The following is a 13732-nucleotide window of genomic DNA, read 5'->3' on the forward strand; positions in this document are numbered from 1 at the left end:
GCTATGATTACAAAAATGTAACAACCTCAGTGTAGCCTGGTTAAGAGATAAGGACCATTCGAATTCGAGCACATTGATCGATTATCAAATTTTAAAGAACATTCATTTTTTTATATCAGTCTTTTCTTTTTATCACCTTCGAAAACATAGAGAATTTGAACTCTGGTATTCTTTAAACAGTACCCTTCTTATGAACGACCGTCAAAGGGTAAATAAAACTATTATTGTTAAAACGAATAATGGAAAAAGAAGTATTGATAATGTGCTTTTTTACGTTTTCTGTGTGTATTTTTTGGAAATATATGTTTTGAAGCTTCTGGAGCGGGCACATGCCATCCATGGCAAAGGTGATTGCTGCTGGCGGTATAATGGATGACTACTTCCTACAAATGTGAGTTATTTAATGAAATGAGAACAATTACAATACGTATCAACTGTTTTTGATCAGTAAGTATTAAACTCTACTTTTGAGAAATACGCTACAAGTATGCAATTGCTTTTAGCTTGATGTTGAAACATTAAATATATTGATAAGTATGTGTGTGTGATCGAAGTCTGGTGTTGTGAAAGCACTTTATATACTATGAAACTTTTGTATCATTGTCCTAAAAGGACGCAAAATACTAGTAAGGTGCAGTAAAGGATTGCTTGTCCCTTGCATTGACTTTATTTTATACAAATATGTGCTTCGTTACTTCGTTCATATGAAGAATGATTTGTATAAGTGTTTTTCGTATTACTGACTGGATCTTAAAGTGTCGCTGGCTACAATGTCAGAAATATTATATACGTGTTGTTCTGATGATGCTAAAACTGTTGATTTTATTTTCAGTTCCAAAACTTACGGGATGGTTTTCCGTGTCTTTTTGTGGAATAATGTTTTTGTTATTGTCTTAGATCCAGAATGCATTAAGGTAAATCTCAATAGCTTTGTCCTAGTATTCTCTATATCATTGGGATATGTTTTTTCCATAATACACAGATACAATGTTTTAAGCAATAACTTTCTATCTTCACCCATCAGCAATAACAAAATTGTTAACTAGTTTTAAAATCGAACCTTAACACTAGCTTAGTAACATGGACCTCTAGCGGTCCTTCAACTTTCTCTTTTAAAAGTTAGCTTTATGTGTTCTGGGTAAAGTCTGGTCTGGTGTCTCATCTAGGAAAACACATTGTGTGCAACGAAGAGAAAAAAGGTAGGAACCCAGATCCTGTGACAATATGATAGAGGTCTATGTAATAATGTCCGGAAAATATAAATATGAAGTATCCGACATCTTCAAAATCAGGTTAGGTTCATCTCCACGTGGACACAACCTAAAAACTTCCAAATCAGGTAAGGTTTATCTCCACGTGGACACAACCTAAAAACTTCCAAATCACATTCAAGTCTTATTATTAGAATTGTTTGTTTACACAGCGAACTGGTATTTGAAACAATCTTCCATCTAATGTTATGAATTCAAGCACAGTTAATTTGTGCTTAATAAAATTAATATAAATTAAATAAACAATGACAAAACAGAGCGCAGAAATAATATTTTAAAGGCAATATCAAACTCTATGCATCGCAACTTTTGAAATGTTTAGGTGCTTTATTTTTATTTTAGAGCTGATTGTCAAAATATTTAAAAGTCCTTATTTTGTCAGAATAAAATATCTGATTCTATGTATATCTATGTATTTTTCAAATTTTGAAAACGTTCAATTTTACCGTCAGATCCAGGATCTATATTCACATCGCTTTAAGAGAACGATAAATTTAGAGTGATGCCATTATGACATCAAGGAAATTGTAAGCGGCAGGTTTCGGGAAAATTTCTCGAGATATAGAAAGTTCTGTTCTATACTGTGATAAAGTGAATTTGATAAAGAGGGAGTTCCCTTGAAGATTGATGCGTCTTACAATTACCTTTGTTCGTACTGTTAATACGAATTTGGTATTGTTTTAGGATGTTCTGGTTACAGGAAATCACCAGAAATCCAAACGGATATATTCAAGATTGACAAACTTATTTGGTACAAGGTAATATAAACTTAAAACGTGTTTTTTCACTATTTTGTTTTGAATTCTTGTGATACAAATTCATGGGATTAAATTTCAAAATAGTCGGTTATGAAGATGGTGTGCATATAACGCTGTATGCAACACATTTACTTCGGATTATGCACATATCATCGGAATCTTCGTGGAAATAGCAGAATGAACAAAAATAAAGTAAAAAATAAATAAAAATTGAGATGAAAATGTTGTTGTAGTACGTATTTTTTTCCCCAGACTTCGGACAAACTTTCAGTATAAAACATAATTGACATATTGTTCTCTCATCCTCATATTTTATTTTCCTCCTGGAAGTCAAGACTCCGGTTCTGAATTACGAAACAGATGACTATCCGGTATTTCAACCTTCTTGACTAGTGATGACATTATGAATGTAACAATGATTTGAAAACAGTGATTTTGTTCCGCAAAATTAGATTAACTAGACTATCCTCTGATTATACGGAATTATCAAAATTCATAACACTAATTTCTAATATTGTGATTTGACTATTTCAGGTTTTTGGGACAGGGACTCGAAGCACAGATTGATAATAAACACTGGGTGGTGCAGCGGAAACATTTTGACCAATGGTTCAAACCACAGTAAGAAGACTGCTTAGATACTGAAACACAAAGAAAAACACTTCGTCTAAATAACATAATTGTCACTATTGGATTTCACTCAACTGCAACTATATTGCTATTTCATCGACTTACACTCCACTAAGCAATAGTAGTTTAAACAAAATATTTATAAATGACCGCTCATCAGTATCCTTAAAGAGCAACAGACATACATTTCCATTTACAAAATTTAAATGGTACTGTTCTTTTATGTGATAATCTTTCTTTCTGTAAATAATTTTTCAAATCAAAATGAAGATAATAAAAGCACACTCAACTGTAACAAAGTGTCATAGAATGAAACATAACGAATTTCTGCTAAAGTTCATGATACATAGACAAACGGACAAACAAATAGTGTGACGTTTAATCTGACGGAATTCCATTATGTCCACGTTTGTTGTTTGTATTGTAAAATTTATTTTAATTTTGAATTAAGCTGAGAATACATGTAATTATCTACTTATATAATGATATCAAATATATAGGTTCTTACATTATGTATTCGAATGCTAGCGAGATTTTCCTTAATAACAAATTGTTTCCTTTTTAAACCACAAAATCTCCATTTTGTTTTGCAATCAGTGGCCACTCTTTGTCTTACTTTTTATAGCTACGTTCGACAATTTGCATCTGAATTCAACGAGTTCGCGAATCAATTTACAGAGTACCTGAATACCTATGCGGACGGCAAGACGGAAATACACACGTTAGATACTTTCAACAAACTGACGATGCATCTGCTGTACAAGGTTTGTGTACGAGTAGAGTGGATTATAATTTGTTGTATAAGATTTGTCTTTAAGTAGGATAGGTCATCCTCTGTTGTCTTTAAGTTATTATCTATTGTTTGACCTCATTACTGTAATTAAAAAAAGGATTCGCACTGCTGATCTTCATAACATACTCAAGTATCATGACTCTAGTCCAAATGGTTCTAAGGATATTCTTGTTTGAAGTTTTTAACATATTTGACCCCTGTGATCTTGAAACTAGGTAAAGGTCATTTTAATGAGGAAATTGTATAGCACTCCATCCCAGGTACCTTCTGGCCAAATATTATGCCCCTGGACCCTTTGGAACCTGAGAAGAATATTGTTAAAGTTTTTAACCCATGTTTACATTTGACCCCTGACTAGCACTTAAAGTTTCCCTTTGACCTCATTACTGTAATAAAGAAAACTATTTGCACTGCTGGTCTACATAACATACCTACGTATCATGACTCTAGTCCAAATTGTTCTTGGGATATTGTTGTTTGAAGTTTTCAACATATTTAACCATGTTACCTTGAAAGTAGGTCAAGATCATTTTAATGAGGAAACTTTATAGGACTCCTTCCCAGGCACCTACTCGCCAAATATCATAACCCTAGGTCCTCCAGTTCTTCAGAAGAAGTCGTTCAAAAGAAAAAGTTGACGGACGGACGACGGACGACAGACGGACCACGGACAACGGACAACGGACGCCGCAGTACGGCATAAGCTCACATGGCCCTTCGGGCCAGGTGACCTAAAAAAGACATCAGCACATGGAAGCGATGGCTTTCAATTAAATCTAAAAAGTATAGCTACTGTAATACAAACGGGAAGTTACTCGTAATTCTGTATTCATATCATATGATTTTTACAGGTAGCATTCAATGTCGATATGGGCCCGTTACTAGGAGAAAACCATCCCTTTGTGACGAAAATGAAGACAGCCTTATTAGGAATTTCTGTGTCTAATAAGAATCCTTTCGTAGCCGTACGTATATATTTTTCATCATTTCATAGTACCTGGTTTCTCCCCTTTCTGTTATAATTATTTTATAATTGATTTATTGTCTCCAGCATCCTTTGTTCATTTATAATGACAGCGTTTTACAATTATTTTGTATGGCATATTTACAATGATATCTATCATGGTTTCATACAATTTCACGAACTGAAAATTAAATATGGTTCTATAGTCCATAAAATGAACATTGTGGGTTCCTCACTGCTTCTATGAAATATGTCATGTAAAAATATTAAATATATAATGTTTTTTTCACTCTTCAACCTTTTGCCATGCGGTGTTTTGTTTGGCGATTTTCAGATAAATCCATTCAAGCGGGGATTTCGTAGGAATGTGCGAGAAGCAATAAACTTTATAAGACAAAGCGCCAAACATTCGATGAAAAAGAGAAATGTGGCCAAAAGTAATGGCGACTATTTCCCACACGATCTTTTGGAATACATAATGGAACTAAAAGGTACTTATCTGGTACATCATGTCTATACTTCTAAACATTTTCTTCAGGTTGGTAAGTAAGGATTATGAGAAGTCCTTTTTACACAACCAATAAAATTTTCTATGTGACGTTTCACAATTGAATTGAGTCATTTCGGTACATATATAACAACTATTGTACATACGTTTCCAGCGTAGCCGAAATCGACATCGATTTTACGGACAACTCGTACACATTTTACACCTTTGTGTGCATACGCTTCATTGGTCATTTGTCTGATTAAGGTGACAGTGTACATATCGTACTAGTCATCGAAACGTCACATAGAAAATTGTATTGGTTGTGTAAAAAGAACTTCTCATAAATCATATCTATACGTTTAAAATAATGTAAGTACTGCGGGTATATATTGTTGCCTTTTCTTATATCGACTTAGAGTTCAAAGTTTGTTATTATAGATGAAAATAACCAAACATATGTCATTGAACTTTGTAACAGATGCAGTAGCCAAAAATCAATACACTGCATCATACAGCTGTTTTGACGCAATAGACCTCACTTGAGAGGGTAGAGGCAAAACAAAAGTTGAAACCCCAATTTGTTTAACTACTGTTTAGAGAGAAGAAGCGTTACATATTGACCCTAATTTAATGACAAATTCAATGATTCGTCATTGTTTCAGAAAAACACCCATCAATAATAACGGACGACATATTGGTGGACAATTTTATAACCTTCCTGATTGCAGGTAAATATACTCATCAACATAATACATACAAATATATTCATATCTCGGTCTTGCCTAAGATGGTTTTAAGATTATATAAATTGATGTCATAGAATTGGGGTTATCATTTAGTAGATATTTGATCGGCAGGAATTTATCATTTATAATTGAGATTAAACTAGAATTAAAAACTGTTAAACAATTACTTTTTTTGTAAAATCACTAGAAATCTTGCTACAACTGGTATTTTTTAAATAGTTATCTAACAGGACAGGAAACCTCTGCCAGCACCATGAGTTGCATGCTTTTTCTTCTTGGACAGAATCCAGGATGTTACAAAAGGTAAGAGACTCAAACTATTATTTCATTATGTTATTTCTAAACCAAAAACAAAAAAGGAATTAAGTAAAAGTTATAGATAAAGCGAAAAGTGGTTAACTTTTTAGTAATATATAAAATAGCTTTCTGGAGAACAAAAAGTGTACTGTGAGAAAGATATTTGAACACTCCACTGTTTTGAAACAGTAGGATTTTATTTTATTAGGTTACAAATAGAGATTGATGAAAATGTTGGCGCAGTGTCAGTGATCACCCTGAATGAGCTTGAGAAGTTACCCTACCTAGATATGGTGTTGAAGGAAACACTGAGGCTTTACCCTGTGGCTAAGGCAACCTTTCGCGAGACAGCCAGTGACTACAATCTCGGCGGTCACCTCATCCCCGGTGGTACTGACATGTTTGTAAGCATACCTATGTATATAACTTAACGACATCAGGACATACACCTTAGCTATTGGTAATCAACAAAGTACATTAAATGAGTTTCTAGTGACTGGTGTAAACTGTTTCATCTTTATTTTCTTCAATGTCATAATTTCTATTCAATGCAACGTCACAGTTTGAAATTTAAACAGGTTTGTATAATATCTTCATTCTCACGGTGGAACAATTTTGTATTAAGTGGTAATACAAAAAAATATATATTGAGATTGGCTACGTGCACATATTAAAATAATTTCAGATAATTAAGGCCTCTCAAATTCCTATTGTGACACTTTGATATATGTTCTTCCCCTACATTAAGTAGGTACATTGCAATGGTATCTGACATATGCCATTAATTGATGTGTTTTTATTACTATGACATAATATTGTCCTCTCAAATGTATCGCTTTATTCAACCAGAAGCACAAATGAGCGATAGATATCCTATGGGCCTTTTTCAGCTGATCTTGATATGCGTAATTTGTTTTAAAGGTTAGTTTCTACGCGACCTCCAGGTCGGAGCAAAATGTGAGAAACCCCACAGAGTTTTTGCCAGAACGATTTCACAGCGACAGCTCAGAGAGGTATAACCTGGATAATTTTTATTTTGGATGAATAATGCAAAGTACTACACTTAACAATCCTTTGATCATATGTTGATCATTGACTTGCTTCACGTAGAAAAAGTCCTCTTATAAATTGCACGTTCTTTTTAAAAATAATTATATATTTTATATAAAAATCATAATTATTTTGATGTAACCTCTCTCCCTCCCTCCCTGCTTCTCTATCTCCCAAAGATTAAAGTCATGCAATTGTTTCCAGCTTCAGTAAATATGCCTCCACACCATTCTCAGCCGGACCCCACACGTGTATTGGGAGAAAATTTGCAGAGGTATGTGCATTGCATGTTAAGAATTAAACACTGTATTCAAGGAAGAAATATAGAGGTTCCACAAAAAGTCACGGTTGCCTTTGTTCATCATACACGCATCATACACGAGAAAGGTTATTTTAAAACCAAAATAACTTTAGCCAATGAGAGTAAGATTAACCCGCTTTAGAATGGGAAGGGGATTTGGAACTTCTTTTTGTCAAAACATATGACATATGACATTGTCGAGCTATCGAAATTTGCGTCTTACTAATGATGAATATGGCTGCATGGTTATTTTATTGAGGTTATAAGATTGAAAATTGATACACAAAGAGTAAGCATCAACTATGGTAATACCTCGCGCATATTTGTCCAGTATGGATAAGTTCAAAGCCTAAGGTCACCAAATTTTATTTACAATATTTATGTGAAACTTAACATTATTAATGTAAAAATGACATATGATACCCAAGAAATCGATACACTAAGATGATATATGTTCAGGCGATACATATTGCAAATGAATTTGTATAATGAGGCAGAAAATGTTGAACAGCGCGATTAAGCATATTTACATTAAAACGTTAAGATTCTTTACCAAAATCATACCTAGCATTTTACCATGAAAATACTTTAAGACCAAAAGTATATTACTTGTCTCGGGTTAACTTTATATGTTGTGGGACCGAAAGTAAGGGTGTTCAGTCGTCACTTTTTCTAGCCAACCGTTCTGAATTTCAGTCCGGCCGATAGATGAAGTCAACTGCTGGCAAACTCGATCGGACCACCCAAGAAAGCTTTAAGAAAGATACGAAATGGAACAAAACCTCGAATCTCTTTTTAATTCAGATAAAGGATGGTTGGATATCAGAAAACAACATTTATATTAAAGCATACTTTGAAAAGGGATAGGAGTGGAAGAATGATAGTTCTTTGATCAGATAAATCCCATATATAAAGTACGTGTTCCTCAACCGTCATTGCTGAAATAAAGTGATAGTTTTGTTCCAACCTATAAATAATATCTTAGAATATATAATGCATGTTAGGAGCTATTAAAAACGAAACGAAACGCGAGTAAACACCGACGCTGGATTGTTACACTTAACAGGCGTTACGTATGTTGACTTTTTATTATTTTTATCATTAATTTAACTCATGGAACAATGCTGGAAATCGTAATCTTCCATATAATAATTTCATTGCGTATTTATTGGTATAATGTTTACCGTGATGATAGAAACATTTTGTGGTATAATTCTCTTTTTGTTTTTTGTTTTTTGTTGACCATTTTATCTCTCCTTTGTTCTTTTTTATGATTTGTTATTAATATACTTATGTCATACAACATTGTTGAAACAATGTATTTTATATCATTATGTTTTTTTTTCGTTTTTTCTCTCAATAGATAGAGATGAAAATCATGATTGCCAAGATCATACAAAATTTCGACTTTGAACTGATTCCCGGCCAAACCTGTGAACTAACTGACTCTGTAACTTTATTTCCGAAAGATGGCGTCAAGTGTTTCTTTCGCCAAAGGAAAACGGCGTAGTGCGCATGACTTTGTTCACTTTGTTGACTCTGTTCAGCTTCCTAGCTAACTGATCGTCATTCCAATGCACAACAACAAAACACACAATTATGTGAATGTTAATAGAGAATCAATGCACAATCTAAGGTTTACTTGTTAAAATCCACAGGAAAGTTTTTTTGATGTTTTGTTCAAATTATGTTACGTTTTGTCGCACATTTTGACCATTTCCGGTATATTGAAAACAGGATTTTTGTCTTAATAATTGAAAATAATAAAACGATTATAAGACCCGCGGTTACGGTGATGTTTTAAACTTGACGGTTAGTCATGCTTGGTCCTTTCGTGTCATTGTTAATACCTTTGAAACATTCATGTGGTTGTAAACAAAAAGGCTTTATTAATACATGTACCGTTTACAAATTACAACAGATGGGATATATCACTCATATATAAATTGTTAGTTTTCTACTTTTAATGTTATCAATTAATCGAAATTCTGTTTTGTTAAATCAATAATTAATCAATGAATGGTTTAGCAAATGTTGTTATGGTCCTATAACACACATTGCTATTAATGACATAATAAACAATATAAGGTTTGTTAGCAATATAAATGTGTGTTATAGGACAATAACAATATTTGCTAAAATATTCATTATTTATATCAACATTTTGATATTTTTTTTTACCACAATTAAAGTGTTGACAACAATGAAATTGATGACGTCACAATAAAGATTGACGACGCTACAATAGCAAATGTTGTTATAGTCTCATAATATTTGCCTTCCCAATGCATTGCAATGTAAGGATGCATAATAAAAGTAAATATACTACATGTAGCTTTGCGCGAAGAAAGAAAAGCCGTTTATAAGATGAACAACTGAGACAATGTGGTATCTTAACAGGTCTTTGAGCTATTGAATAGATATTGTTTATTTCTTGGTACCCTTTAGTTAAAGTATCAACTGCTTGCATCGAATTAATGTTTGATTGATGTTTATAGCATGTGAAACATTTGAAAAATGTAAGTTGTCCAAAAATGAAGGAAATAGTTTTGAAAAAACTTTGAGAATGAGAGAGTTGAAATTTGATGAATAAACGTTGAAGTGGCAAAAACAATAGAGGAGGGAAATTTCAAAAGTTGCTGGCATTGGTTTGGAGTTTCGGGTGATTAAGAGATTCCAAATAAATTGTATGCATAAATGTTATCAATTTTTAGAAATATATTTGTAAATAAATTTTACTACAGAAGGAACAGTACGTTTGTTGACTTGTTAATTGATTTGTATATCTCGATTGGTATTATGGTTGTTTTCTGAAAAAGCTTTGTGAGGACTATCTGCTATTTGTTTTTCATTTTTTTCATTTTCACAAAATTATAAAACAAAGTACATATGTTAAATTTCCTAGTTTCCAGATGCATGCAAATAGTAAAATGTTATGATTTGTTTTATTAATCGATCATCGTGTTTAATCTAGATTCAAAGGGTGCATGCTCCTCATTCACATCTCTTATACCGTTTTGCTGTTACATGTATTAACATTCTCTATCATGCCTTCTTTACAACTCTACTTGGTTATTAACAAGTACTTTGATTACCCTACGGATTGTCCTGGAGGACATTAAATATTTTTGAGCTTTAATTCATTCTAGCATGGTTTACATAAAATACTGGTTGTAGAAGAAATAAACTGTTTATCCAAATGTGTAAAGAAGCGTTATAAAGGTTATTATAGAGACATTTTCTTTCGCTCTGTATCTTAGTTCTGGAACAATACCCTTCTTTCCATTGATGAGGCCTATAGGGACGAAATTGTCATATGGCGCAGTATTTGTTTTATTATTATTTCTATTGAACTGTTTGACTGTCTATATTTGAAACAAAATGTACAGTAGAACAAATATATATATGTCTAGACAAATAAGTGTCTTATCCTTGACCATGTCCAATTTGATCTATTTTCTTTTCTATCATGTGACTGAAACGGACGCTGACTTTTGTGTCAGCAAAAGTAATACGGCACATATCAAAAGCTGAATGATATCAATACAAGCAAATGGAGTTACTTGCCACTTTGTCACGACATGATACACATCTTACCATACATCAGCACATTCACATGTAATGATTTTTCTGTGCAATTAAATTATTTATACGGGTAGAGGTCATGCACCCCTGGACTATGTCTTGACATAATCGAAGGCTCAGTGTGCACCACTTTGTGTATGAGATAAGAAGGCTATAGACAGGATTATTTAATTTACATCAAAAGAATCTCGTGGCCGCGTAATGGTTAAAATTGACTTGAAGTCGAATGTTGCTTCCCTGTAATGTTCAAAGGACATGGATAAGCTTAGCAGTTTTTTAACTGATACAATCAAATAGCTATCTGTATGCCTTCGAATTTGCTATGACATATCCCAGGGGTGCAGACAGCGTAAGTGGGGGTTACCTACATGTAAGGCGTCTGAAGGATATGGGTTGTAAGGTTTTTAAAATTATAAACAAAAAGTCTCCTGAATATATTTATAACCTTGTATATATTAAGATGTCTAATTATGACCTCAGGAAAGAAAATACTGCAGAGGTGCCCAGTGTCAACACTGTAAAGTATGGACAAAAACCGTTTGCTTTCGAGGCCGCCCGAGTGTGGAATAGTCTCTCCTATGACTTCCGAAAAGTTCAACACTTCAAATAATATCGCAGGCTCATCAATTTCTGGGATGGCCCCATCTGCCTTTGCGATATCTGTAAAGAGTGATATTTCACTTTGTGCCCTGGTTACCTCTACTACCTGACATTTTGACTTGTATGTGCTTTTTGTGTTTTATTTCATTTCGTATATATATTAATTGCCCGTATATTAATCCTATTCTTTATTTTCCGCTTTATTAGTGTATATTCTGTCAATTTTGTATGATTAATAGCGTGTTTAAAGATTCAACCAATTTTAACTTTTTTTTATATGGGGGCCATCATTTTGTATTGAATTCGGCACCAAAATTTGACCAAAATTTATAACAAATTACACACTAAATAAACTCCCCCAGACAAAAACAGACTTGAACATTTTTTTATACATTTTACATCTATATATATATTGCTCAACCCAAAGATAAAACTTTTGAAACTTCTGCCACCTAAATATCCAACAGGCAGGCCCCGAGGCATTCGCTTTCCTATTAAAGCTTCTGCCCAAAAGGGGAAAACCCACAATTTATTTTTGATTTGGTTCCGTGGTCCCTAAAGACATATACATTTATCTATCAGGCAATTAATTATTTACATAGAGGTGGTTGAAACTGTAATATAAAACAATGTACAAGATATGTGATGATTTATATTCCAATTTTGTTTTAACAAGTAAAAGAAACAAACTCAAACGTAGATCAAATAATCAGTTTTTCTTATAATTATTCACTCGACTTTTCTTCTGGAGTATACAATGCGTACATTAACAAATACATGCTTTGATATATGGAAATAATTTGATAAGTAAGTTTTCATGGACGTATGCAATTATACATTACTAAAGGTTATCGATACCATCTCAATAGCTTGACACCCGTGTGGTGAGTTTGTGTACCAGTAGTCTATTAAATAGCAACACTTAGATTACAACCTACAAAATAATCTAACTCCTGTTCATAAACGTGGAGTTCTGATAAACATCATTACAACTCGTCAAAAATAAGTCAATTTTTTTAAGATACATTGTAACACGTTTAAACTGCATGTACTTCACAATTACCACTACCAATTCCAATATGCACTCAACAAACATTTATTTTCCTCATATCCGTTTACAAATGTACACTAATTACGTGTGATTCAAGGCCAATTTGTTAATAGTTACGTGTGATCCAAAGCCAATCATCTGTTAATAGTTACGTGTGATCCAAGGCAAATCTGTTAATAGTTACGTGTGATCCAGGGCCAATTAGTAAATAGTGACGTGTGATCCAAGGCAAATCTGTTAATAGTTACGTGTGATCCAATATGCAAGGCCAATTTGACAAAAGTAACGTGTGATCCAAGGCCAATTTGTAAATTGCAACGTGTAATCCAAGGCCAACTTGTTAATAGTTACGTTACGTGTGATCCAAGGCCAATCTGTAAAAAGTTACATGTGATCAAATATGCAAGGCCAATTTGTTAATAGTTACATGTGATCAAATATGCAAGGCAAATTTGTTAATAGTTACGTGTAATCAAAGGCCAATTTGATAATAGGTACGTGTGATCCAAGGCCAATTTGTAAATAGTTACTTGTGATCAAATATGCAAGGCCAATTTGATAATAGTTACGTGTGATCCAAGGCCAATTTTTTAATAGTTACGTGTAGTCAAAGGCCAATTTGATAATAGTTACGGGTGATCCAAGGCCAATTTAATAATATTAACGTATGATCCAAGGCTATATTTAGTCGTTCACAAGTGTTATTGACGCTGCTGTCATTCGTTATCTTTATACACTCCATAAACTGCCTTCATGTGACATTCACTAGTTATATATAAAAACAAAAGTTTTTAGTTTCATTAAATAAGTTATAAAACAACAATTAATTGATCAGTTTTCATTAAAATATCTGTATCAACAAGTGGCTTACTGCAACTCTAAAAATTATTGTTGGATTATGTAGTTGTCCGTTGATGTGAAAGCTAATTTTATTCCTCTCGGGTATGAATAAAAAGAAATACATTTACAATTCATGATTTAAGGATTAACCTTTTATTTTGTTTTATTTATGAGATAATAAATCTAATGGAGCACGAGGTAAATTGCGAAGCGTTTACGAACAATTCACCGACTGCTCCATTGGATTTATTATCTCATAAACTAAACAAAATATAAGTTTAATCCTTATATTTACAATATTTTCTTTCAACAATAACACCACTAAAAGAGGCTGATACAAGCATTTACCTTGTGTA

At 33.0% G+C, this 13732-nt stretch overlaps 1 protein-coding gene across 1 annotated transcript; it reads left to right on the forward strand.

The window, feature by feature from the left end:
* The first annotated feature begins 329 nt into the window (after positions 1-329).
* LOC110442018 (cytochrome P450 4e3-like) lies at positions 330-8810 on the forward strand. Its single transcript, XM_021485412.1, has 11 exons — positions 330-391; positions 833-914; positions 1956-2029; positions 2564-2650; positions 3285-3423; positions 4304-4417; positions 5840-5955; positions 6158-6353; positions 6871-6962; positions 7204-7273; positions 8664-8810. Exons 1-11 carry the CDS (start codon positions 330-332, stop codon positions 8808-8810), a joined length of 1179 nt encoding a protein of 392 aa, XP_021341087.1.
* Positions 8811-13732: the final 4922 nt, after the last annotated feature.

The sequence above is a fragment of the Mizuhopecten yessoensis genome, unplaced genomic scaffold, assembly GCF_002113885.1.
Source record: "Mizuhopecten yessoensis strain PY_sf001 unplaced genomic scaffold, ASM211388v2 scaffold716191, whole genome shotgun sequence".
Classification (NCBI taxonomy): Eukaryota; Metazoa; Mollusca; class Bivalvia; order Pectinida; family Pectinidae; genus Mizuhopecten; species Mizuhopecten yessoensis.

Bases quoted from the DNA above. Each gene is read 5' to 3' on its own strand.
- LOC110442018 (XM_021485412.1), top strand. From the start codon at position 330: ATGCCATCCATGGCAAAGGTGATTGCTGCTGGCGGTATAATGGATGAC. The intron at 3,424-4,303 runs GTTTGTGTACGA...TGATTTTTACAG, and splicing joins CGATGCATCTGCTGTACAAG to GTAGCATTCAATGTCGATAT. The intron at 6,354-6,870 runs GTAAGCATACCT...TTTGTTTTAAAG, and splicing joins CCGGTGGTACTGACATGTTT to GTTAGTTTCTACGCGACCTC.